This window comes from Chionomys nivalis, chromosome 25, assembly GCF_950005125.1.
Source record: "Chionomys nivalis chromosome 25, mChiNiv1.1, whole genome shotgun sequence".
In the NCBI taxonomy this organism is placed as follows: Eukaryota; Metazoa; Chordata; class Mammalia; order Rodentia; family Cricetidae; genus Chionomys; species Chionomys nivalis.
This window is the reverse complement of record NC_080110.1, coordinates 5,237,059-5,264,649: the sequence shown is the minus strand read 5'-3', so window position 1 is coordinate 5,264,649 and position 27,591 is coordinate 5,237,059. Positions and strand designations below refer to the sequence as shown.

Below are 27,591 nucleotides of genomic sequence, written 5' to 3'. Positions count from 1 at the left end.
AACCCTGTCTGAAGTGGGTTTAAAAGAAAATGAGAGAATGCAAATTAAACGCTATGAAAACAGGTGACTTCTGGAATGAAAGAAACGAAAGAACCAGGGAAACAATGGGAGAAATGAGGCAAGAGAGAGTTTCTTTCCCGAATCCCACATGTAGAGTAAATAATCGTCAAAAGAAGGGAGAGGTTTCGTGTTAGAGGTGAGGGCTAACAGTGCAGTAGGGTCAAGGGTAGTATCCATGCTGATGTACAAGTGGGAGGGGAGCATTCTGATTGCAGCTGGAGTTGTGGTGTGATGAAGCTCCTTTCCCATGGTGTCAGTTTTATCTGACTGTAAAGAATCAGGTTCATAACCGAGAAGACGGTGGAGCTGAAGAATGAGAAAGGTAACACTCCAAGCAAGGGGAGTTTGCTTGCCACCCTACAGTACCGGGCAGTGAGATTCGCAGTCATGCAGTGAAGGACTAACTATGATGACTGTGTTTCTCTTTAACCTTATTTAACTGTGCGAGTGTATAGACAGAATCAGATGAGAAAGTCCTTAGATGAAGACCATGATGTTGCTAAGGCAAGAGGAGAAGAGACTGAAGACACTGAGGTCATGAAAGGAAGATAGTGAGTGCAGTGATCTAGACCTGATAAGAAGGGAGTGAAGGTATCCAGAGAGTAACAGTGGAGAATGGCTAGTAGGATCAGTTCTTCAGAGTTCCCAAAGGGGACAAGCAAGTATAACAGAGATGATATGGAATATCAAACAAGGGTTCTCTGGGAAGCAAACTATGTGTTAAGGGGCCCTGTTCTGCATCTGTAAATGTAATCAAGGGTGGATCAAAAATATTTGGGAAAAAAACTATGTCTGTAGTGAGCATGTGCAGGTCTTCCAGAGGTCTACCGCCTAAGCAATGCAGCATGACAACTGCATATTTTTTTACATTGTGTTAAGTATTTAAATTAAGATAATTTAAAGCATACGGGAAGCTATTGTTAGCCTAGATGCAGACGCGTTGCAGTTTGCGTAAGGAACCGCGTATCTGTGGAGTTGGGTGACACCAGAAAACCTAGAACCAGACTTCTGTGAACTCCAAGGACTGAATTTATGTTGAAATGGTTGAAAACTGAGACATTTGAGAGAGTGTGAAAAGTCAGGTTAATGGGCTGAAGAGGAAACTAAACAGGACTTGGGAAGTAACAGGCCAAAGTGAGGTGAAGGAAGGTGATATAATAATACAATATAAGGTGAGATTAAAGGAGCAGGGATCTGGGGAAGAGAGAAGGAAAGTAGTAGGAAGTGTCTTTGAGACTCAAAAATGATACCTGCTGTCCATCCATCGCTTTCACAGCTATGGACGGGAATGCTACCATGAAAGAGCTTGTGAACTGATCTCAACAACTTTTTACTAACCTTTACTCCCCGTTTACCGTGCGTCCAGAAGGAAGCTGTAGCCTGGAGGAATGCCTGGCTCAGCCCTTTAAAAGGAGATTGATTGATAATTGATTGATTATCAGCAGAATTCTGTAGGGCCCATAGCAGGGTTTGGATGTGTATTGTTAGCTACCGTGTCTCTGTCTAGCATCCCATATTACCCTGGAGTCTTGCTTTGAAGACGGTCAATGTCAGTCATCTTCTTGAAATTTCTCAGGACCATCAAGAAGGAAGTGTTGCCTTAGAAACCAACTTCTTCTATAGTTCAACCTTTCCAGCTATATCTCCTCTTAACTTTATTCTGCTTTAACCAATTTTTATAAAGTTCCTCAGCCGGGCTTTCACTCGGTCATTGTTGGACTTCTGCGTCAGTGTGTAAGGTCCTTTCCGTCAATCTTACACTTCCTTACACTCTCCTGTTTCAAAGTCATTCACACTACTCTCTTCCTCCAAGAAACCTGTTGTGATCTAACTGGTCAGAATGAAGGTCCTATTCCCCTCTGACTCACAGAAGTCAGAAGCCCTATGATTGACCCACTTAATTCAGGATTTATGATTCCAGGACCAAGGACAGCACTCAATTCATTCTCAGATCGGCCATTCCTCCCAAACCTATGCATTATTTTGGAGTTTGTTTAAATAAATGATGATTTGTTGTTTGCTAAATTACATTTTACTTTCTAGATAGAGGTGTTTGCTCTGAAGTTATGTATACTAAATCTGATTTTACTTTCATATGGTCTTTCAGCGTTTAAAAACTCATCTTGAGCTATTTTCCAACTGAAATATTTCCTAGTTTCTGCATGGCTTATTTAAAGATTGGCATTCATGTTCTTTGCAATCCATCCACTCCACCTTTAGAAGAAATTTCATTATTGCCTCTTCAAGAACTACAGCGCCTAAAGTTGAAAATATTCTGCTGTAGTCTAGCCTGAGCTCAGTATAATCAACATTTCTCCCTTTTGTCGATGACCTCTATTGACATTAACATAACAATAATTAAAGGCATTTTATTAAGATCTTAAAAGGATGATATAAATCAGGTGTAATTTAGGAAATCTCAGTTGCTGTCTTCACTTTCAAAAACACATCACTGTATTTATCTAAAAGTCTATACTAGGTTCTTAAAGCCTGCATATGTGGACTGTTGAAAATATGAATAAAATCAATCCTTTAGCACCAAATGCTTTGAAAAATTTCTAGAAAGCAAATTATAACTAAAATCCCATTTAAAAAAAATACATATTTAAAACTCGAGTTGTTCTAGTAAGGTGGCATGTGACTTTAGTTGGTCCTCTTTGTTTTCAGTGTCCTGGCACCAATGCAACATGGCTCCTAGCTGAGCAAGACATGGAGAGCAAACCAGTAAACAGCACACATTCATGGCCTCTGCATCAGCTCCTGCCTCTAAGTTCCTGTCCTGTCTGAGTTCCTACCTTGGCTTCCTTCCATGCTGGACTATGATGTGGAAGTGTAAGCCAAATAAACCCTTTTCTCTCAGCAATTATTATTAACTAAGACAACAGGATTCCTTAGTTTCTTTTCCTACCTAGACCATTCACAGTGAGAAAAGGACATGCCCCAGAGGCAAGAGAAGACACATCAGGAAGGAGAAATATATGCAGAAAATGCCCACTGTGGCAGATGTTCTTAGCCTGATGTGGGAGAAGTAAAACCACATCAATTTAGGAATAGGGATAAATTAAATGATAGGAGTATAGTCACGATATAATGTCAATAGGAAGAAAAGATGGCCTTTCAAGTAGAGAAAGGAGCCTACTCACACACTGTGCTGCATTGATTATAGATTCAAGCCTTGTTGTTAGATCTAAAAACCCAGATTATTACCTAATAGCTACAAAACCCGAATACGTGACAACTTCTCTCAATGTCAGTTTCCTTATTAATAAATAAGGGTGGTAATGTCCTTTCTCGCTGTGTTAGTGTTGCCAGATCAAACATAATCTATCTCGTTAAATTTAAAACCAGATAAGTACTTTTTTCTTTATCTTTGATAATTTCATACATAGATATAACAAAATATGATTATATCTGTCTCACTTCCCCCATCCAATTGCCACTGTATCCTCCCCGGCATGCCCCCTCCAAATTCAATGTTCTTTTGCGGGGGGGGGGGAATGTTTTCTTTGTTTTGTTTTGATAACCTGCTAAGCCCATTTAGTGCTGCCCACATGTGCCTGGGTATGGACCCATCCATTGCATCATAGGACGCATGCCAGTGACCATATCCTCAATAAAGAATGAATCTCCATCCCCCAGCAACTACCAAGCGCCAGTAGCTCCTTGGTACAGGCTGGAACTGGAGATCATCTTTCTCACCTATGCCAGAATTTTGGCTGGCTTCTGCAGGTAACCGTAGCTGCCGTGAGATCGTGAATGCGGTAGCCATGATATGTCCAGCAGACAGCATCTCATAGCTCTCCTCTCCATCTTTCTCTTCTTACATTTTCTCTGCCTCATCTTCTGTAATGTTCTCTGAGCCTTAGTGGTGGCGAGGATACTATAAATGTCCCATTTATGGCTGACTTCTTGGTCTCTTATTCTTAGTACTTTGATCAATTATGCATCTGTCTTGCTCACTGAATTGAGTAGTTTCTTTGACCAGGGTAACGAGTAAGCCATATTTATGGGTATAAGTATAAATATTTAGAAATAAAATAGGCAGCATGGTCATTTATCAAAACAACAATAACAGGCTCTCCCCTAGCCCTATGACTTTCCAAGTTATGGACTTTTGACCAGAATTATAGTACCAATAATGAAATTCCTTCCTTATGAAGCCAGCCCCTAATCCAATCAGAAAATAGTTACCCACAATAGAGATAGCACTATTTCCTGGCAATCAGAATTACAGCATGCATGACTGGTCCAGGTATTTTACTGAGGTCTTTTTTCCACCCACCAGAAGTATTTCTGAACATTTACCTTGAGTGTGGCATAGGGTGCACATATAATAAAATCACGATGCTGATTTGCAAGCCAAGTTTAGCTGGACATTTGGTGCTTTCATATTTTATTTGGCAGTCTTTTGTAGTTTTGTGGTGATGAAATAAATTAATTCATGTAAAGTGCCCAGCGTGATGCCAAGCGTAGAGGTCCATGTGCATGAGGACAGTCTTGGGAAGTCTGAAGGTGCATCTATCCTGGAATCATTTCATGCTCCATCACCACCCTGCGAAGCAGCATCCTAGTTCAGATGTGAGCAAATCGGTAGGAAGAGTCTTCCTCGTGTTGTGCTGGAAAAAGAGCCATTCTCTCATGTTTTACAGTTTCCTTTTCCTTCTGTTCTTGAGATTTGTACAATTAATTTCATTTGACTTTATCCATTAGCCACTCATAATTAATGAGTATTATTTTCTTTGTCCCTTTATAGCCACTAGTAAGAGTACTGCTCTTAAAAATAGTGCTAGGTTTGGGACTATGATTCAAGAAGCAAGAACAGACTAAACAAAAGCATTGGTTCCAGTTCTTTGAGTTTGAAACTGCAAAGCGTAGCGGGTAGATCAGATCTTCTTAGCCTAATGACTCGACCACACGAAGCAGCTAGTAGCTACCACACTATTTCTTTTGTCTACTTCATCATATGCTAGACCCACCATCTAGTCACCGAGAAGAGTCATTAGCCAGACAGTGCCCCTTCGTTCTTCACTGGAGTTGTGAGATGATGCTTTGCTGTTATAATGATTCGTTAGTGTCCCAAGTGATACCTAGCACCTCTTTTATCTCACTTTTAAAAACCTAAGTGGGCCTTTCCCACTTAGGCATAATCACTTCTCTTTACATAGAGATGGCAATTGATACTGGGATGTTATTGATTTCACCAGAGAGAAGCTTTTATTTTTTTTCCAGGGAATTCTAGTGTTCCCCATGCTTTGAGTATACCAGTATTAAATGCACAACTTGATAATAACACAGTTACAACTATGACTTATTAAACACCTATGTATCATCTGACTTAAGAACTATTATGTGTATGCACTATCTCATTTAATTTCAATTGTACCCTCATTCTATTATCCTTATTTTGTAGCTGGGAAAACTAAGGCACAAGGAAGGGTAGTATACAGCCGAGAAATGGTGTAGGCAAGATTCCAGTTCAAGTCAATTTTAGACATAAACCTGAAATAGTTCAGTTTTCGGCATAAGAAACTTAGGCAGGGGTTGGATGGGACCAGGTAGGTTCTGTTGAGCATACCATAGTCTCCTTAACGGCATGCCACTGTTTATTCCCACAAGTGCCATTGTACTTTGTAGCTTTTCCTTTGTGTTCTGTTTTCACTGGATTTATTTTTAAAATCCTTCCAGTCTCTGGCTCTGATATAAAATTTATTCATGTTTCCCTGCATTTCAGTGATTACCTCCTGAATAAGCATTAAATCCTGGTCCTAAATTCACAGATTTAGTCAATACCTTGTCAGGTACTTTTCTATCTAGGAAGGAAAACACAGGGACAAGGTAAATGCTCAGCTTATCTTTAGAATGATCTTTATTGTGACACCACACCCTCACGTTGGGAAAGTGCTCTGTTGTTTCCAAAGGTTCTGCAGACTCCCAATGAGTTGCCATAGCGTTCTCAAAGGATGGGTTTACACTTGGTTACAACTTGGAAAACAGAACAACTTCCCTAAAAGTGAAAATGTCATTACCAATAACCAAATTAGAACCTTACCTATGAATTTCTTATGTTTTTTTCTATTCTGTCATCTTTAGGTTGTTTTTTATTTTTAGACGAGAATGGTTTGAGTGTGAAATTGTGTTTTCTCATTCCTCTTTCCTTGAAAACGGACTTTTTCTTGAGAAGTTGAACTGTTTCTAAACCTCAGGAAATCTACTTTAACAGATCTGAAACATGGGCAAAATTATCCAGTCGTTTTTCTGTTTGAAGGATGGATCTTTGGTGGGGAGGGGAAGCCCACATTAAGATGCATGGGAGGAAAGACGCAGGGCTACTTTGGGCTTAGATTCCGTTTGTCTTTGCATGGAAGGTGAATAGGGTGCCTCTCAGAGCAGCCGGTGCTGGGCGGTAATAACACGAATCCTTCATCTGAATCTCTTCCTCTCTAAGTGGATTTTGTAGATGTATATTGTGAATTTAAGAAATAGTGGGGCAGGTACTTAGGAAAATAATCTTGTGTGGGTCTGGTAAGCACAGGCATCAGTGCTCCTTGCTCTCATTTGCTGAGAAATAAAATTATGCCTTCTGAAAAATTCACACCAAATTCTCCTATTTTCATTTTCTTTTTCCTCTGCCAAGAAACACAGACACGTATTTTGACCTAGCAGATCCACTCCGATAGGATTTTCTGCATGATCTTGGTTGCATTCAGAGTGAGGCTGAGAAAAAAACAGCCACAGAGAAAACCAATTGAGAGCTCTCTGGGGAGGCCATCATGTTCGTGGAATTTGAAACTGCTTCTAAGACCCAAGGCTACTTCAGTGAGTTTTATTTTTAAGAAGCTGGAAGAGATTTAAGTGCCTAACTTGGGAGCATACAACTAAAACGTGCAGGCCTGGGGCCTAAAAGCATATGCTCTTAGCCATAGTATGCGGCCAGGGCATGGAAATATCTTGTGCTTGCTTCAGAGCTGAGCAGCTGGTGTGTCAAGTCCGCCTGGCTCCTTTGACGCATGCGCTGTGAGTAGCACCTCCTGGCTCCTTTGACGCATGCGCTGTGAGTGGCAGTTCCTCCCACTCTGCTCCTTGCTGTGTATCAACAGTTGTCTGTAACTGGAAGAGTGAACAACATGTGGTAATGCCGAAAATCTCAGCCTTTCTGTTCTCCAACCTCTCCAGATCTCGAATTTCTCACTTCTCAGGAGCACTAGGCCTCGCCATCCAGGAGACTACAAAGCACCAAGGAGACCTCTTTTTGGGACTCATGGGAACGTCTTGGTGTTTGTAGCTTTTGCTATAAGAATGCATTATAATTTAGGACACGACCATCCTTCTAATCCTGGGAAAGATCAAAGCAAATTTCTTGAAGGAGACCCAATAGGTTGAAGCTCTCAGATGTTTAGTTCTGTCTGTACCTGAGAGACCTTTCTCACTATTAGCCAAATGCTGTTCTCCAGTACGTCCCAAGTCCATTTTGGCGATAGGTCCACTCAGTGTTGATCACCTGAGGGGATAGCTTTAGCATTCCAGATTGTGGCACATTGAACAGTGTTGATGAGTGCTGGAAGCGCAGTTAGGAATCGGAGGATGGAAACTTTTACAGGACCAGGCATATCCCTCCCTACACGTGTCTAGTTTCTGACTCTAGACTCTCCAGAAGATCTGCATTCATTTCCTTTCTTCCTTCTTCCAAGATTTTCTCTGCGCTCTGGCTGATGCAGTTGACCAGGTACAAGGACACAATTCCCTGGCTTGATTCTCCATGCTGCTCGCCTCCAACTTAAGAATACTTAAGTCACTTGAGAGGGCTCAGATCCAAATTCTCAATTTAAAATGTGGCATCTTTCCTCCCTGCTGCATTCAAAACCATTCCATATAAGGATTTATTTTAGAATCTAAGTTTTAAATTTTGAAATAACAGTTTACCTATTTTGTAAAAAAAAAAAGAAAGAAAGAAAAGAAAAGAAAAAGAAGAGAAAATCTGTCCTTGTAGATTTCTGTTGAACATACATACTTCTTGACATCAACTATAAATTTTATCTTTAGTTTATAAAAAGAATGAGAGAACATCCCAGGCCCAGTATTATTTATTATGTGAATATCATCATAGAAAATACCATTTATGCTCCCTCCTTTGCTTAATTTACATATTGCCTATCATTTGTGTTTCATAGAGAAGGTAGCATTTGATTTGTGGGACTTTATTTTACTCTTAATATGAACTATTCTTTCTGTTTGATTAAGGACTATTATGCCATAAAAGCCTTTAGCAATATCTTAAATTAAACATAATTAGAAAAGTCTACTGTAGAAAATGTGTATCATGACCAATTTTTAATACTTTCCCCTTTATGAGCAAGGACATTATTATTTTACTTTTCTTATTAGCGTGCACTTAGTATACAAAACAACAGTTTTGTGGTGACCTCTTGATACAAGTCTATCATGTGCCTTCATTACCCTCACCTGCTCAGGAGTCTCGAGTGCCCAGCTCTCATACTTTCCAGTTGTGTCCTTTTTTATCCCAAATACCTTTTTCTATTTTCACATCTTACTCTGCGTACGAGAGAAAACAAGGTGATATTTGTTTTCTGAGTCTGTGCTGTTTCACTTAACACAGCAACCTCCAGTTTCAGCCATTTTCCTACAAATGATGTGATTTCATTCATGTGGTGTGTGTGTGTGTGTGTGTGTGTATGCCATGCGATGCTATTATTTTCTGGTCTATTGGGGTATCTCAGAACGTCCTTACCTATGCTGATATCTTGAGGTGTTTTCCTATAGCAGAAGATGGGTACAGTGGCGCATACCTGTAATGATTATATTCAGGAAGCAGAGGCAAGAGCATTGTTACAAGGTTCGGGCCTGGTCTACTCAGTGAACTCCTGGTCAGGCACAGGTGGTGAGAGACTGACTCGACAAAACAAATAAAATGAAACAAAACTTCAGAACGTCTTTCATCAAGAAAACAAAAGACAGACAATGTTGATAAGGGCATGAGAGAATGTAGACCCTTCTTCCCTACTGGTGGAATTAGAAACTGGGATGGCTGTTATGGAAACAGATTCGGCTTTTTCTCAAAACACTAAAAACGGAACTGTCACGTTATCAAGCTCCTAGGCCTACCCACAGAAGAACTCGATAGCCTACCACAGGGAAACTGGCTCATCCATGGTATTGTTGCTCTGTTCACAACTGCAAGGAACTGGAATCAACCTAGATCCCATCAGTGGGTGAAAGGATACAGAAAATACGGGACGTATGCACTGTGGAATCGTATTCAGATACACGTAAAAATGAAATCATGGCTTTTGAAGGAAATAGATGCACGGGAGAATTTTATATTAAGCCAGGTAGCCCAGGTTATAAAGAAAAACACCACATGTTCTCTTTCGTACACGTACCTTAGCTCTTAACCTTCATGGTTTATGTCACTGTGAGGATGAGTGGGAACTGGAAAGGAGTCTACGAGAGGATTAAAACAGGAGGCTTCCAGGGAGAGAGGAATAGAGTATATGCAATATAGACATGAAATGGGACCTTTAGTGGTGGAAAGGTGTAAGCAGGATTTGGGTCAGAGAGAGGAGGGACGGGAGGGATTAGGGAGAGTCAGCTGGAACTGTGGATGAAAACGTTCTAAAGAACCCTGTCACTTTAAAGATGAGGCTCCAGCAGTTCTTGGAAAAGGTCAGGCTTTGACCTTTCTGATTTTGCTCTATTGTAAAACTGTTTATAAATATTTCAATAATTACAAAAAGAAAAAAGCAACAGTGGTGTGTGTGTGCAAATACTCCTGTGTGTGTAAATTGTGTGTGTGTAAATACTTTGTGTACATAATGTGTGTGAGTGTGTGTAAATAATACTGTGTGTGTAAATTTGTGTGTAAAGTGTGTGTGTAAAGAAGGCTGGGACTGCAGAAAAGGCAGCTACTGATTTTCACTATCAACCATTTGCCTCTTTGAAAGTGTAGTTATCACTTGATGAAATTTAAATTTAGTAAAGACTACCAAGGCAATCCTGAACCAAAAGAATAGGGGGCTAAGTGTCACCACACCTGATTTTAAGCGATACTACAGACCTGTGGTAATAAAGACAGCATGGTACTAGCACGAAAAACAGACACCTAGACCAATGGGGTAGAACTGAGGTGAGGCCCCATAAGAAGTCCAACAGCTATAGTCACTCGATTGCTGAGAAAGATGCCAAAAATATACATTTTTAAAAAGGACAGCATCCTTCAAAAAATGGTTTTGGGAGTATCGTATCTTACCCTCAGAAATACCAGCCAGGTCCTGTTCTCTCACCGTGTGTAATACTCAGCTCTAAGTGGCTCAAGGACCTCAGCATAAGGCCTGGTAACCCTAAAATTGCTAGAAGAAAAAGGAGGGGCACAGTTCAACTTCTAGGCTCAGGTAAAAGCTTTCAGAACGGCTTGGCAGCACAGGAAATAAGACTGACATTGGACAAATGTGGTCTCAAGAATTTCAAAGGCTTCTGTACAACAAAAGAAACTGTTAAGTGGGCGAATAGACAGCCCACAGAAAGGAGAAAATCTTTGCCAGCTATTCATCTGACAGAAGAGTGCAGTCTAGAATACAGAAAGAACCAAAAAAATAAAAACCTAAACATTAAGAAAATAAACAACTCAATTAAAACTGGGCATCGGAACTGAAGGGAAAATTCTCAAAAGAATAAATGCAGATGGTTAGGAAACATTTTACAAAGTGCCTCGCATCCTGGGGCATCCGGAAAATACAAATTAAAACTACGTTAAGAGTCTGCCTGAATCTCCCAGCATTCCTTAGCTGTCCGTAGTTCTTGGTGTAGGGTTGCGACTTCGTGGCTTTCTCCATCCAACCGTTGTCCTTGTTCAGCTTATGTTTTGGGCAGCCAAGCTGGTGAGGCTCAACAGGTGTAGCCTCTGACATTCCTGGGAGACTCAACCTCACAGCAAACTCCCTGGCCCTCTGCCATTTACGTCTTTCCGGCCCTTCTTCTTCAGTGTTCCCTGAGCCTGAGTTGTGGGAGTCATATTGTAGATGAGATGCATCTCTTGGGACTGGGACCACAGCTCTCCATTTGATTGGTTATGACTTTCAGTAATGGTCCCCTGATACAAAGAGAAGTTTCCCTGATGAGGGCTGGCTCTCTGCTTGTTTTGGAGAGGTGTTATATTTTGTCTGTGTGGCTGCTGTGAACAGGATTGTCCGCCTAGTTCCTTTTTCAGTTTGCTTGTCATTGATAAATGGGAAGACTACTAATTAATATGCAATAATTTTGAATTTTGTCGACCAAATGGTCAGCCCTGAAAGCACATATACAAGTAACATTATATAGAATGAGAAGGTTGTATTTATATATTAAGGAATGTGTGTATCCGTGCATGTGTGTGTTTATAAAATAATTAATGAATAAAGAGTCCATAAATTTGAAAGAAAGCATGAGTAGCGTGCTGACGAAGGTTCTGCCGTATCATTTTATACTGTGTGTGTTCTAGAGTAGAGGAGGAAAGGTGCCTCGTGTCTTAAGGTTCCAGATCTGATTTTAAGTTACACCATGAATGTTACCTCCTGCAACTTGGAGCCACTTTGTTTATCTGTTTTTTTAAAAATTGAAATAATTTAGAGCCTCTTCTCAATTGAATAACACCTATAATTTAGCATTTATAGTCTATGCTGGGAGTCTGAATTCTAAAGTTGAAGTAGTCATCACCTTGCATTGGACCGGTTCAAAAAATTTAAATGTCTAAGTATGTTGTATGTTTGCTGTGTGAAGGAAAACACTAAGGCTAAAATGTAATGTTTTAACTTTTTTTGGTTATCTTCAGTACTCCTTGGCATATTCTGTTCCTGACCTTCTTCTCAATCACATTAATACATACTCTTCTTTATTATCCTTGGCATATTTTATCTATACCTGCATTCTTGGTGGTCTCCGTGGCAAATGGACAGTACTCAATTATTATTTTGCTGTCTCCAGTGGGACGTGTTTGTTCACAGACAGAGCAAAGTAGAGATTGAAGAGCGTGAGAACTTTTCTGACCATCTGAACTAGCTGACCATGGAAGGAAAAGATTACTACGTTGTTTTTATTGTGGAACAGCAGGGAGAGTGTTTATTTGTCCTGAGGAGAAGCTGTCCCACGGGTAACTTGAGACTTTGCCACGGAGCAGTTGCGTGCATGGATCTGAAAAGTGTATTGCAGTGTCTATTGTATTAAACAGCATTCCCTGGCAGTTACAGGGTGCTCACTAGGGTCCCTGTTATTCCATCTGTAGAAATCATTCCCTGGCAGTTACAGGGTGCTCACTAGGGTCCCTGTTATTTGATACGTAGAAATGCTTTGTGTAGATAACCGTGTATCCCTAATTATTACTATGGGTGGTAACAGAAATAGCCTCCTTTACTAAATATTGACTGTGACAGCTAAGAGATTTTCCATATTAGTTTCTTTAATCCTCGTGCTACATTATAAGGCTGTATTCATCAACCCTCGTTTTCAGACAGGGAGACTGAGACCTGGGAAGGTTTAGTGTGACCGAGTCAGAACTTCAATGCTGGCATGTAGCTTTGCTTTTTTTTGCTCCACTGTGTCTCACAATCACGTCTCAGCCTCATTCATTCATCCAACTCACACTTGCTGAGGATGGGCCCTGCATGAGGCGCTGTTCTAAGAGCTGGGGCCCCAGCATGCAAAGACACCCCACTCCGAAGCCTCACCTTCGGCTGGGGTAAGGAACTCCTGAACATGCTGTAAGACAGAGGCTATGACTTCTTATCATAGACTTTTTGTGATGTAACTGAAATTTTATGTGAGACTAAATATATATAGTATGTCTGTCTGTCTGTCTATCTATTTATAGATATAAAGATATTGTTTGGGGCCTGGAGAGATGTTTCAGAGGTTGAGAGCACTGGCTGCTCTTCCAAAGGTCCTGAGTTCAATTCCCAGCAACTTCATGATGACTCACAACCATCTATAATAAGATTTTGTGTCCTCTTCTGGCATGTAAGCAGATATACCAGAACAATGTATAAATAAATACATACATACATACATTTTTAAAACATTGTTTCTTTAGAACACCCGCTCACACACTGCATGCTACTATGGCATGCTCATTTTATTCATCGTGTTGACTGTGTGTTTTAGACTTTGTAGATTCTGAAGATTCAAAAAGTTCTAGTAAGAAGTGTTGTTTGGTTGTGAGCCTAGCCTTTATTGGCTAAACCGACTGTTCCCCTGGCCTCCATTGGGTCCCTCCCCTCAGAACTCTGGGAACTCCACAGAAGAGTGGGAGGAGGAATTGCGGGAGCCAGAGGGGGACATAGGGGAGAGCATGAGCTGCAGGGATCATGGGGGCTCAGGGAGACTGAAGCGGCTGTCACGGAGCCTACATGAGTCTGTGCTAGGCCCTCTGTGTACATGCTGTGGTTGTTGGCTTGGTGTTTTCGTGGGACCCCTAGCAGTGGGAGCAGGGGCGTCTCTGCCTCTCTTGCCTGCTCTTGGGACTCCTGCTGGTTTCCCTTGCCCAGCCTTGCTCTGAGTGTTTGTGTCCAGTCTTTTTGTCTCTTGTGCCATGTTCAGTTGATGTCACTGGGAGTCCTGCTCTGTTCTGGGAGGAGCTGGGTGGGGGAAGTGGATCTGGGGGAGAGGGGATGGGGTCATGGGAGGAGTGGATGGAGGGAACGAGAGAATAATATTTTTTTTTTAAAAAAAAAAAAAGTGTTGTTAATGATAAAACTACCTTTTGGTGTCCTGTTTTCTTTGGCCTAAGTGGATGTATGGGTCAGCAGAGAAAAGCCTTCTGTCTGTAGAACACACTCAGATGGTTGCACGAACCTCTTGCAAGAGGCATGATTATTCTGTAACATGGATTGAAAGATCCTGCTACAGTCCTAATAAACGCAGCAGCCGAGAACGCTCATTGTGAGCAGGAAAATATTGATGCCCTGTTTTTTGTCATATTCTGAAGAACAAATCCTTCCACAAGAATGAATTAGTGTCATTTTGAAAAGAGGGACGTCATGGAGTGTTTTCTTAAATGCCACATTCTATCTACATAGAGAAAATGAGAATAATCATAAGTTTCCATGATTGGAAGCTAAGGTTTTGTTTTAGCTAGGAAAAATGCCAGTAAACACTATGAAGCATGTCGCATTATTGAAGGCAGTTGTTTGATTTTCCACCGGAAATATTTTTGGTACATAGAGAGGGATGAGATGTGTGTTTTTGTCTTTTTTCTCTGAAGTCAGTTTGTCTAAGAGGAGGGATCACTAGCAAGCTGTTCACTCAAGATGTTGATGTGGCTTCTCCTCGGGGGCCCTTAATGCTGGGCCCTCCTATATCAGCACAAACTCCATGGTTATCTTTCATTTCCCTAGAAGGTGGAGTCGGTTTACAAGGCCACCAGCTGGATATGCAAATCCTGCCCGACGGCCCAAAGAGTGAAGTGGACTTTTCAGAGATTCTTAATGCAATACAAGAAAGTAAGTTTCACTCGAATTTTAAATTCACAAGAGGAAAAAGTCTTGTAATTCTGGGCAAGGGTAAAAGAACTAGCAGCTTAGATGTTTCAAAACTCAAAAGAATAACCAACCCATGTTGTAAAAAGGATGCTGTATGCAATAATCTTTTTTTTGTTTTTGTTTTTTTAGAATTTTTAATAACTAAGGAAACATTTTATTTTGCAGCTAAACATTGACTTTAGACAAAAGTATATTATTTTGTTCCAAAATACTTTTTCCTAAAGTTTATATCATTGCTTGTATTGCCTTCAATCATCCTTTCTTTAAAAACAAAATTCTGTGTTTACATTTGAAGAAAAAAAAGTAAGACAAAAAAGAGAAAGAAATGTCATAAAGCCAATTCTATATAATCATATATGTCAATAAAAGGATTGCAGGAAAGAAGCCACCAAAGAACCTCTGTCTTGACACTAACAACTCTAACAACAAAGCAATATCCTTACTCTTAGAGACACTGGTGATTTAGTGTCTCAGTGCAATCATTTCCACTTCAGCTACCTGGAAATGACTAAACAGGACTTCTGTCTTTATCTCATTCCTTTCCATGTATACATGCACATTATAGCAACTTTAGATTTCCCAAAGCGTTCGGCTTTGTATGCAATAATTTTGAGACAAGAAAAGGCACTGTAATTGTAGTTAATTTGTAAAGCTGAACCACAAGATATTGGGGTCTTTGGGGAATTCTGTATGTTTACAATATTATGGTAGTTTAAAATATTAAAAATATTTAGATTCAGGACATTTATAACCAAAGAAAAATCATTGTTAACAAATACAAATATTGTTCCTCGGCACAAATGCAAGAAGTAAGAATGACATGTTGGCCCACTAAGCCAAAATCAGAACCACACTATCTAAAGCCAATGTGTGGTGTCATCAGTGAAGGGCCGTGTCCAGGCTGAGCCCCTCCTTTCTGTTCATACCGGCGATCAGCGGGAGGCATCTTCTTACACTGTCGCTGGTTTCCTTCTGTAACCGTCTCCCAGAGTCCTATTTTGATCCACACAGTTGCTCAATTATAGATTAAGCCCTGAGCAAGCGGTTGTCACCTGTTTCACTAATAGCGAACTCTCGGCGATGACGTCAGCTGTCATCATACGACGCCGAGCTTGAAGAGTTTCTATCTGATAAGCATTTCAGGAAAAACAACTGGGTTTTTGTTTTCTGCTTTTAAATTGCATTTTCATACCAGTTTCTTTCTGGGTATGTGGCTCTGGGGATTGGACCCCAGAATGCAGGCGATGCTGTACTTCTGACCTCAACGAGCAGAATTTCTTATGAATACTTCTCATCGTTTCTATGGTTCTTCCCCCAGCACTGCACTGTTTTCTTGATTTTATAAACTAATGAGTGGTTTGGTGGGTTTTTTGTTGGTTTTTGTTTGTTTGTTTGCGGGATAACTGAAGATGGGAAAATTAACAGATTCCGGACAGTCATTGGAGGTCAGATTCGAATGGGGATGCCGTAGTTTTCACTTATTCCCTCCATGAGAATTTAAACATACTCAGAAGAAGATGAAGCTCTATTTGAAAGAAATGGTTTTAGTTAAGAATACCAATTCTTGTTCTGTTGCGTTCACATTGGCTAGTGAACACAAAAGAAAAACATTCCCCAGGAAGATGAAAAATCAAATTAATAGACAGGGGACAGAAAATGACTTTTCATGGAGAGTTATACAATTATGTAATCACTTCATTTGCTGTGAAGGATGACAAATTGTACAGATCTCAAAGAATGAAAGATAATGTCTCCACTGACAAAATTGGGTTCCATATAAATGCTGAAGATGAATTTAATCAATGTGTTTTTAAGACTGAGTTAACCTGCAACAAAATTAAGTAATAGTTCCTGAGGAAGTATTTTTTTTTTTACAGTAATCGGTAATCATGAGTAGACTTCAGTTAAAAGTGTTTTTGTCTTTTGCTGCTAGCTGTCTGCTAGTTTAAAATGATTATATCTTTATGAATTTCTTGTGAATAGAGGAATAAAAGTTTGTGGGTATTTTATTTATAAGGGTCAAAATAAGATCATGTTGCAGTGCTGGAGAGATGGCTTGGCAGTTAAGAGTATTTGGTACTGTTACAGAGGGCCTGAGTGTGGTTCCCAGCACCTGCATGGTGGCTCACAGCTGTCCATGGCTCCAGGTCCAGGAGGTCCACGCCCTCTTCCTTAGATGGCTGGTCCACCCTCTTCCTGAGATGGCTGGTCCACGCCCTCTTCCTGAGATGACTGGTGTACATCCTCTTCCTAAGTTGACTGGTGTACATCCTCTTCGCTGGTCCACCCTCTTCCTGAGATGGCTGGTCCACCTTCTTCCTGAGATGGCTGGAGGATCCTTTGAATTCCTTTGTCGGCAGACTTTGCTGTCACCTAATGTTGCTAACTGTTTCTCTCTGACAGTGGGAGCTTCCAAGGGCTTAATATTTTACCGAGAAGAACCAGAGAAGAAAGATTAACTTCCTGATACCTCTTTCTCAGTCTTCTGTAGATATGGCATAGCTTCTGCTGCAGTGGGTGGAAGATGAGGAAGCAATTTCATTGGACTGTGGCCTCCTTGCCTTTCTGTGCCCCCTCCTTAGTGCAGAAGATTCCTAATCTGTAATCCTAAAAAGCCAATGTTTTCAAATGACATCACTAAGATAATTGGAAGAAGGAAGAATAACGAGGACAGCCTGGTCTATAGAGCAAGTGCCAGTTACACAGAGAGAAACCTTGCCTCAAAAAACAAAACAACAACAATAATAATAATACTAATAATAATGTTCCAAGCATAGGAGGGGTGGTTAGCACAGAAGTCCCACCCACAGCTGAAGAGCTGTTGGCAATTGTTAGCAGCTGGGAAAGGAAGAGTCAGTTTCCCTAAGACTGTAGCCTCTGGTGTATTGACTGTGCTCCAAGGAAAGGCACACATCCGAAGATTTATGGGCAATGTAAATTGAATTTAATGGATTAAAAGAAAAATAAAAGAACACAAACTAAGTGGCTTGGGAAGGAGGGTAGATCTGGGAGGAACTGGTGTGTGAATATATCAAATACATACAGAATTCTCAAAAAACTAATACATACGTGTATAACTATTGAGATACTGACAATTAGCTGATTGCTTTTAATTTTGAGATGGATATTGAGCATCTCCTACTTGCTAACTCCTATGTCAGTCTCCCTCATGACAGAAAACACAGACATGAAAGTAGATTTATTGCAAACAGTCTGGTGTTAAAATCGAGACATAAACCCTCTTTTTTCTTCTTTATACCCCGAATTGCTTCTCGAAGTGTCCCTTTTTATGTTCCGAGTGCTGCTCTGAGGTCGGTGTGCAATGCTTTCAGAATTCAGTGTTTCAGATGTAATAATCAGCAATTTATGACAGAAATAGCATAATGCACTGGCACTCTGCAGCGCCAATCTAGGCAGCGGGATTATACGGCAGAGGCCTCGCACGTCTTCCTCTCTGACCTATAATTTCACCTTGTTCTGTCTCCAACACAAAGTACTCCGATTAAAGTACTGTTGCATGGTGGTGGCAACATGAGGTTATCCAGATACATTTGGAAAATTAAAGTGCAGTGAATCAAATTCTTTGATTTTTTTAACCCCTTCTCTCTGCTTCTTTTTAGACTGCTTCTCAAAGAGTTTTGCTGTTCTCTTCTTTTTAAATATTGCTTTTATAACATTGTCTCCCAATGTCGTCCTCTTGCCTGGGAGTGTGAGTAAAGGCTTTCTGCTCACACCTCCTCTCCCACCTAACACTAAATGCCAGCTCAACACACACGTGGCTCATAACTCATAATTGGTTAATCTGATTATTATCCTTGCGATGCATTTGTGATCTCTTTGCCTTAGGTAATTGATAATCACTAACGCTGAACACCCCAGATGAATCTCCCCTAGAGAAGCAGTTGAGGTAATTGTAGATGTCTGACGAGTGGAATCATTAGCGTTCTCATCACATAGACAGCCTCGGTCTGCCTGGTGAAAGGATCAAGGTATCCCTGGCCGTCTGGTTGCTCGTCTCTGTCCCTGTCCTGGTGGCTTGGAACAGAAAGAAGCTGCGTGCTGAGGGGGATGTTAACTCAAACCTCATATCTGATGGTTGATCTCCCGGGCGATTTGAAGCCCTTGACTCTTACTTAGTTATTCTGTGTGATTCTCTGATGTTCTGTTTCTACCCCTGCCCCTTTTAGAGCTGCATTCCTAATTTCTGACGGAGGGAATTTTCTCAGAGTCTCCCTCGCTCCCCAAGCGGACTGAGTCCACCTGCCCTCCCTCTTCTTGCTACCAGGTCTGTTCACCAACTCTCACTCAGTTCGCCTCTGCCACACTTCCCTGACTGGGTCCCATGCCATCGTTGCCCTCCCCCTCCCTCTTGGTATTTTTAATTGATTCCCCCGAGCATTTTGGCTCTCTTCCTCACGTAATGAGCCTGATCACAGAATTCTACCATGTAGATAAATGTCAAATGCTTTTCTGTTTGAGAAAAAAACTTTTAGGGGAGGTGACGAAATCCATTATCAAGTGATCGTATATGAACACATGGCACCTCTGTGAGGGTCAGGCCATCCCACTCGGGATGGGAAGTGAGCTCTTTAAGGCAAGGATCCACGAGCACAATGTCCAATGCCTCAGTCCCAGACCCTAGCCTGATAGTGTCTACACATAGTAGGTACTTAAAATACTTGTCGAACAATTAGGTTTTTTTTTTTTTAAAAAAAAAAAATTGGTTAACTTTGTAACCTAAGGGTTAATTTTCTTCTTAAAGAGATAATGTAAGTTTGTGTCTAAGAATCTTGTACTTCGCTCCTAAAACCTGCCCAGTAGTTAAAGATAAAGACTCCATGGGCAGTGCTGATATGATCAAAGGCCCCGTTCCCTTTTTATTTGGAAGGCATACCTGGCCACAGTGTTCTGCCGATTACATGCTATGCCGATTATTAGCCGCACATACTATGATAAGAATTTTAATGTCTGCTAAAGCTATGGAGTGTTTGACAGGTAATAAAGATGACTAAATCAAACATTCCATATTTTCTCAAAAGAAATGGATTTCTATGGCATACTGACTTCATTGAGCTCCCCACTGGCGCACGCCCGTGGTGACTTCCAGACGGGGAAGCTAAGGGGCTTTCCCTCCGTCCCTCATTAGCTGTTTTCATTAGAGTCAGAGTTAGGAGTCTTAGTACAGAGCAGGGTTTCTCAGCTTTAATACTACAGTAGTCCTGTTGTTCTTGGGACATTCACTCCAAGATCTGGAACCGCAGAAGAGCGCCAACTCCTTTGCCGTATATTCTCTACTGAGTGAACGACAGGCAGGTGGCACACAGTGCATTTCCAGAGAGGGTTAGTTGAGAAGAAAAGACGCACCCTGAATGCGAATGTCACTGTCCATGGTTGGTGGCTCCTGCAGAACAAGAGGGGAAGACAGAGCTCCGGTCTCTCACCGCCTCCTGTCTGCCTCTGCAGTGCGCTCAGACACAAACCTCACACCAAGACTGAAGCCATGGCCCCATGCTCCTCTCCCGGTGAACAGTGCTCGAAAACAAGTCTTCCTCTCTCCAAGTTGATTTTTGCCAGATAGTTGATGGTAACAATGAGAAACTAATTAATGTGCTGTACCAACCGGATCCTCAAAGCAACCTGTCTGATTGGGTAATGCCCACGCTAACTTTTTGTACTGATAAAATAATGACTGCAGTTGGCGACCAACGTCTCTTGTCTCTGTGCATCACTATCCTAACAGCATGCCCGTTATCCCTTTGAATCCCTCTGGCCACTACATCTGGACCCAGCATCTGAAATTGCCCCAGGCGTCTGTCCTACTATCCAGATATCTTAGCATCTTTTTGGCATCCTAATGCCCTTAGCAATTGCTCCGTTTTAGCTCTACCTTTCCATGTATGTACTGTTTGTGCTTTTCCAGCCAAACTCTAAGTTTTCCAAATATTTCTGCTCTTTCATGTTGTTCCCAGTTCTCACTGCAAATCTGGCTAAAATCAGCTGGGGACACACAAACCACTTTAGTAACACTTCGCTGATAAACTTGCCATTCACCTTCAAGCTCAGCCTCTCAGAGAGTCTCGGGGTGTGGACCCAATTCCTGCTGATTCCTCAAGCAGAAACAATGGTGGTCTTCACCCCAGTTCCCATAGGGTCTTCATAGCTCTTTGAAGACTCATCCTCATGGCTCCTGCTCTTAGCCTTCTGGTCTTCTGGAGCCTCACCAGAATCTCCTGCTAAAGTCATCTTACAGGGTTCTTTGCTTTTCTTAGCCTTCTTCAGATGCTTCTATGATCCTCCTGCAAAGAAGTTCCGAAAGCTTGTCTGCAGCGTTAGATGCTGTCCCAGCAGCAACCCCACTTCTCAGTGCCCCCTTTCCCACGATTCATTTCTGTGATAGCATTCTATGGTTGCAGCCAATACCTAAGACAATCAATTTACCAACAGAAAAGGCTGGTTTTGGCTCTCAGTTTCAGAGGCTTCACTATGCGGTTGACTGGCCCTATTGCTTTTGGTCCTGTGCTAAGGCCATACATCCTGGCAGGTAGTGAGAGTAAGGCCTCTAGACTCTTGCCTAGACTATTGAAAGGAGAGAAAAGGTTCCCAGTGACTAGAAGACTCCCTGCCAGATCAAGCTTGTTAAAATTTCTGTAACTTCCTAACAGTGCTAGCTTTGAGATGACGCTGTTAAAATCTGGGCCTTCCATATCCAAAGAATGCTAAGAAGCCCAAGATATTTCTGCCCCTGTGGTACTAGGGAGCAAACAGAGCACAGTCTCATATCAGTAAGTAAGTGTTTGTAATAGGTAGCAGGCCTTTGACTTTGGTAAGATGACATTTTATCCTATGGCTCAAACCTAATCAGTAACTACCTGCAATTTCATCATGGTCTACTTGAAACTGTGAAGTCCTAGCTTAGCCATAAAAACCATGAGTGGAGCAAGGAAGTCAGGACCGTGAGGGGTGCACCCACCCACTGAGACAGAGGGACTGATCTATTGGGAGCTCACTAAGGCCAGCTGGACTGGAACTGAAAAAGCATGGGATAAAACCGGACTCTCTGAACACGGCGGACAATGAAGGCTGATGAGAAGCCAAGGACAATGGCACTGGGTTTTGATCCTACTTCATGTTCTGGCTTTGTGGGAGCCTAGGCAGTTTGGATGCTCACCTTCCTAGACCTAGATGGAGGGGAGAGGACCTTGGACTTTCCACAGTGCAGGGAACCCTGATTGCTCTTCGGACTGGAGAGGGAGGGGGAAAGGAGTGGGGGGAGGGGGAGAAGAGTGGGAGGAGGGGGAGGGAAGTGGGAGGAGGCGGAAAATTTTTTTTTCAATAAAAAATTAAAAAAAAAAACCATGAGTGGAGTCCTAGGCTCGATGGTGTTAGAGGGAAGAGAGTCCAATGTCACTAGACCACAGTCCATGCCACCTAACAGTTCCCACCATGTCATTTTACACATATGTATTGAGGGCTGACTCTGTGCCGGGTTCTCTGTAGATCTGTCAAAACTGGCCAAGTCCCTGCCCTGTGGGACTTGCATTCTGATAAGGAAAAGGACTCATTCATACGTAAACATGAATAAAGGGGGTAATTACAAACCGTATTCAGTGCTCAGAAAGAAATAAGAAGAGTATGACTTTAGAATCTGGACACCCCAGCTATGTAGATTATCTCTCTTCGGTGCCTGACTCTGTCCTTTTTTTTTAAACTATGCGCTGTTTGCATTTCTTTGATCTGTAGCCTTTTTTTTCCCACAAAAGCAAAGCGCCACATCCCTTTCAGTCCCCAGAATATGCCTGCCACACAGCTGTACTCTGGACACACCATGCGAATGTATCTAAAACATTTATGAAGGAAAGGATGGACATTCAAGTCCCATCTACCAGAAATCATTTTTTGTGGCAGCTTCTGGACAGTTATAGACCCTTGGGCACTTTAAAGGTCTCAAAATAAAACTAACTATAATGTTGAGCTATATTTTAAGGTGTTAAAGAAGAGCCCCATGCCTGGATGTCCACTCTTTGGGGTGCTCACCTCTTCATGCTGTGCTGCCAGGTGCATTGGAACTTTTAGTCGCCCCTGAGAACCCTGGTGTACGCACGGCTCTTTGTATATTGTTGTGTTGTGAGCATAGTCTATAAGGAGATCCTTTGACTGGCTCATTCCTTTCAGTTCATCATTAGAGGAATAAGGAAGGCAGGAAACCAACTGTATGCACCCCTTCTGAATTTATTAGACAGCATATAAAGGAAGAAATAAAGAAATGCCACTAAGTCATGCCAGTGGCACTTTTATGGGTTGCCTTGTCAAGCTACATGGCTCTTAAGTAAGAAAATACAGCATTAAAAAGCACAGCTCACCTTCTAACCTAGAGAATGAATTCTTAGTTGTTTAAATGGAAATACCTTTCTCTAAACAGCATTTATAGGCAATCTGAATAAATCACCTTTTGTTATTCTGGAAGGCAAGTTATGTTCATGACATGGAGGTGTTTGCCTACTTTGTCTTGACTAATGTCACCTGTTTAGTCAAATAGGCTTTATGTCTGACGTCTTCACTCTTAGGAAGTGATGCACCTGTCATTCAAGGTGTCATAGAAACCACGGGCATAGGAAGCCGAAGGGAGACCCCTCCTCTCACTCTGTTGACGTCCAGCCCCGCTTCTTAGCCCACTTTAACGTCTGTGCTTTGCTCCTAGTGGCCAAGGATGTCAACATTCTTTTTGACGAATTAGAGGCTGTCAACAGCCCTTGCAAAGATGATGATTCTCTCCTTCACCCTGGGAACCTGACCAGTACTTCCGAAGACGCCAGCAGACTAGAAGCAGGGGGAGAGGTAAGGGTTTGCATGACTTTCCTGAGAGAGTAATGCTTCAGGTGGGAGCCTGTCAGGCATTCCAGCAGGCCAGTCTGAGGCGAATCCCACCACGCTGCAGGCTCCTGGGAAGCATGTTTCTCACATGGCTCTCGCACGTCTCAAAGATCTGAAATGGACTGTACTCAAAGCTGAAAACTGATTGTGTACCTGGGTTCTCACATCTAGTGATGTTTAACGGATACAGAGGAAGATTTTTCCCGACTGCACATCATTCTCTGGTGCAGTCTGAGGGTTCCTAACTAATGGGAAGAACCTTGGCAAGTGTGAACTTCCTAGTACAAACCCCTGAGCCTACAGACCAGCAACGGAGAACACAGTAGGACATTGTTATCTGAGGCCTCTCTCAGCTTCCACTTGCCTCCTCTGTAAATGGGAGACCTCACTGTGGTTGTCAGTAGAACCTCTAGGGGAGAAAACGTTATTTTGTGGGATGTTCACTGTGGCTCAGGCGGTATCTCAATGAGGTTCAAGATTTCTTTTAATATGTGCCGTACAGAAGTGACAGTACACAGAGGGAAAGTCAGCCACTGCCCCTGCCTTCTCCTTTGCTTTTCCAGCCAGTTACCCACTGAAAAGATGACACCTTTGAGTAGGGGAAATAGTAACATCTATCAAGCAAGCTTCACAGACCTCTTCCAGAAATATCAGCCTCTCTCTTTCCCCCACTTTTCTTTAAGGAAAAAAAAAATCAATTGTTGTCATCGCTACACACTTTGGAGTGCTGTATAGCAGCTTCACAGGACATTGAAAGGACCCCCCCAAAGCAGTGAATTTATTTCCCCTCCAGAGAAGTGGCAATTTCAGAAAGGTCAGGTCTCTGCTGGAAGTAGAACAGGTTACAGCTCAGTCAGAGCCAGGCTTCCTCCCGGCACCCTGGAGGAAAGCCCTGTCGTTGTTTCTCATCTTGTTGTTGTGTTGATTATAGCATTCAGAATTGAGCCCATGGTCCTAAGCAGCACTCTATGACTGAACTGTGTCCCTGGCTTAACACCCTGTTTCTGAAGGCAGGTGCTGGCTTCCATCTGGCAAATAACTGTTCGTAGGTGCCTCTTCTGGCTGACTTGCAGGTGTGTGGTAAAGCAAGAGCCAAGCAGTGGTTACGGGTTGAAAATGTCAGTGCTGAAGTGTGGGGCATAAGCCTTCTGTCCCTCCTGGCTGAGGCTGAGGTGACACACATGGTACTTGAGCATGGATGTGTAACTAGTGTGGTCTTGGAGGGTTAACATGTCCTCCGTCTTTCTACTGGTTTTGAAGAGTGATGCATTCTGTGGTTGAGAGAAGAGAGGTTCCTCATTTCCACTTGGCTGGGTTTGCAGATGCAATTCTGAGATCTATTAGCTTGAGACGCTTGGCTCCAGCTTGAGCAGCCCAGACTCCATGGTCTCCATTAAGGCCCTACATTAGTACAATTTAAGGCGCCTGTGTGAAACGCCAACCCACGTACCTGCTTCTTAAGTTTATTGATTGCTATAGAATAATGTGCATGACTTCTGTGTATGTTTAATAATAAAATGAACATTAATTGAACTATCATGAAATTTATGAATTAAAAAGACATCTTTCAAGTTATATGCCTTATCAGGGTTGCCAAATTGTTATTGTGTTTTATGCAATGAAAAATTAATATCAGAGTGTATGCAATAAGAGAATGTATATTGTTTAGTCTTAGGTGTTCTGTATGCATGTATTTACTCATACACCCAAAGATAAGAAGGTAAAATATTTTGCACCCTGGGTGACCTTGAACTTGTCATGTAGACCAGAATGGCCTTGAGTGCACAGAGATTGCCCTGCCTACGCCTCTCAAGGACTGGGCTTAACATTGTTTGCATCACACTCAGCCTTTAACATGGTTTTTGCTTGTGTCTTTGTTCCGTTTTTACTGTGGGCGAACAATCTTGAGAAAAACAGAGCTAGAATATGGCTAGGACCATTGCAGCTCCTTGTGACTCTTTTAACACTCCAGGGGCACCGTCCTCCCAAGGTCCTTGCTTTAGTTTTTATTTTCTTGCTCTAAAAGTTTTACTTCATGTAGAAATTTATTTACTTAGAAATTTATTTTGTTTTATAGAAAATCATGTCATGAAGTCTCTTTGACTTGTCATTCTCCTGTAAACTTTCATTCTTCTCCAGCGCAACTTACTTTGTTCATTTCTGCTGCTGTGTCATATTTCCCTGACTGTATATCCAGTGCATGATGTATTAGCCATTTATTATATATATCTGAGTGCCTTCTAATTAAAAATTTTTCTACTATTCTGAACAATGGTGCTATAAATATTTATCTACATCTCTCAGTTGCCTTGCCAAGAATTTCTCTAGGGTTTTATGTTATGCGAATGTTCAATTTCATAAGATAATGACAGTGTTTTCCAAGGTTGCTCCTTCAGTGTTCCCTCCCACCAGTAGGATATAAGGATTCACAGTTGCCCCTTACCTTTGTCAACACTTGCTATTTTCAAATGTCTTGTGCTTTTGCACATTTTAGAGACTGCATCCTCAGTGTTTTGTTTCTTCTTATTTACCTGTTTCATTTTATGAGCGTGAAGTTTTAATAAAGCAGCCTGAAGATTTTATTTATCTTTGGTTCTTCTTTTACATTTCTCAGCTGAAGCTCAGGCTCACTAATGGCTTGAACGGGTCTCTTTCTCTTTGTACACAGACAGTGCGGGATCGAAACAAAGCTAACGGACTTTACTTTAGAGACGGGAAATGTCGAATTGACTACATCCTTGTGTACAGAAAATCCAGCCCTCAGACTGAAAAGAGAGAAGTGTTTGAGAGAAATATTAGAGCAGAAGGATTACAAATGGAGAAAGAGGTAAATTAGTTTTCTTTATGGGATCTCTCACACACACATACATCAAGAATCAGATTTTTAAATGAGACTTTGACATGCCAACAGAATATTTTATTTAATTAGTTTCCTTGTTTTTGGTATTTGGGGGATGTTCTATGTATCAGGCTTCTGAAGCTCCTTTTGCTCTTTAGAGTATTTTGGTGTCACATGACATCATGGCAAAACATTCTGTAACCCGATTAGCGGGGTTGTTTTAAGTTGTGATGGTGAATCTGACTTCCCACATCTGCCGCCATCCCGTGTCTGTCACAGAGGGTTCTAGTCACACATGGCCAAGAAAACTTTGACTGAAATGCAGTCAGCTCCCTCTGGAGGCCATGGTTACATCTCAGGAACTGTAATGGACTTGGGCATCCTAGCACACCAGAAGAGATTGGCTCTCTGGAGGAGGAGGAGAAAGCACTCAACCAGAAGTTATTAAAATAATTCCAGTTTTTAAAATACATTCAGATTATCTCAACCGGGTTCCCAGCTCAATTGCTACCTTGCCCCCACCCCACCCCCTTCCTGTCCTTCTCTTCCTGAGTGGAGAGTTTTACAGAAGAATTAAATAAGCAGGAGGCTGTGCCAGGCCTTTGATAATAATCCTTAATAATCCCCAGGAGGTTTGTTGTGCACCCAGCACTTCTGTGTGTGTGTGTGTGTGTGTGTGTGTGTGTGTGTGTGTGTGTGTCTGTGTGTCTCCCCGTTAGATGAGTTATGTAACTGTTAGATCTCCTCTAAACACTGTGTGAAGATCAATAAGAAAAACATCCTGACAAATTAATATGTCTTCTCCACCGCTCAAGGCTGAGTTGTAGATCATTGAAGTCAGACAGCCAGGTTTTCATTGCTTTGAGGCATCAAATATTGGAGACATTTTACACCCACACTGGTTATGTTCATCTCGGGAGACATAGGAGAAATGGGACTTTCCCAGGCTTGGTAGACAGACCTCATCCCTTGAACATTTTCAGTACCTACGCAGTCTTTCTCGGGCATGTCTCCAACAAGACACTGGTAAAATGATGAGATGGATGTTGTCTAAGGAGGATTGGTTCTTCTCCTGGAAGACTGGGCCAATCTGCGCAAAAGCCCTTCAGGTCGCGGGTTTTCCCTTGGCATGGCAGATTTAAATGTCATCTGGTCGTTGTCTTTGCGGGGTTCTCAGACAGGTTTCCTACGCTGGCCAACTGAGCACAGCAAATTGTGTTGTTTTTTTAAAAGGCTTTGCTTTGTCCTGTAATCTTACTTCTAAGTGGCAGGGTTTTTATATAAAAAAGAAGAGTGAGA

The 27,591-nt window shown here is 41.8% G+C and overlaps 1 protein-coding gene across 7 annotated transcripts in view; it reads left to right on the top strand.

Moving 5' to 3' along the window:
- Positions 1-27,591, top strand: part of Ano4 (anoctamin 4) — a 308,453-nt gene that overhangs the window by 156,082 nt on the left and 124,780 nt on the right. For 5 of the 7 annotated variants that reach the window (XM_057757919.1, XM_057757923.1, XM_057757918.1 and 2 more), the window contains 3 exons: positions 14,439-14,543; positions 23,281-23,417; positions 26,122-26,280. In XM_057757919.1, coding sequence (XP_057613902.1) covers positions 14,439-14,543; positions 23,281-23,417; positions 26,122-26,280 — 401 coding nt within the window. The remainder of the gene's footprint in view (positions 1-14,438; positions 14,544-23,280; positions 23,418-26,121; positions 26,281-27,591) is intronic. The other 2 variants (XM_057757922.1, XM_057757924.1) reach the window with 2 other exon arrangements.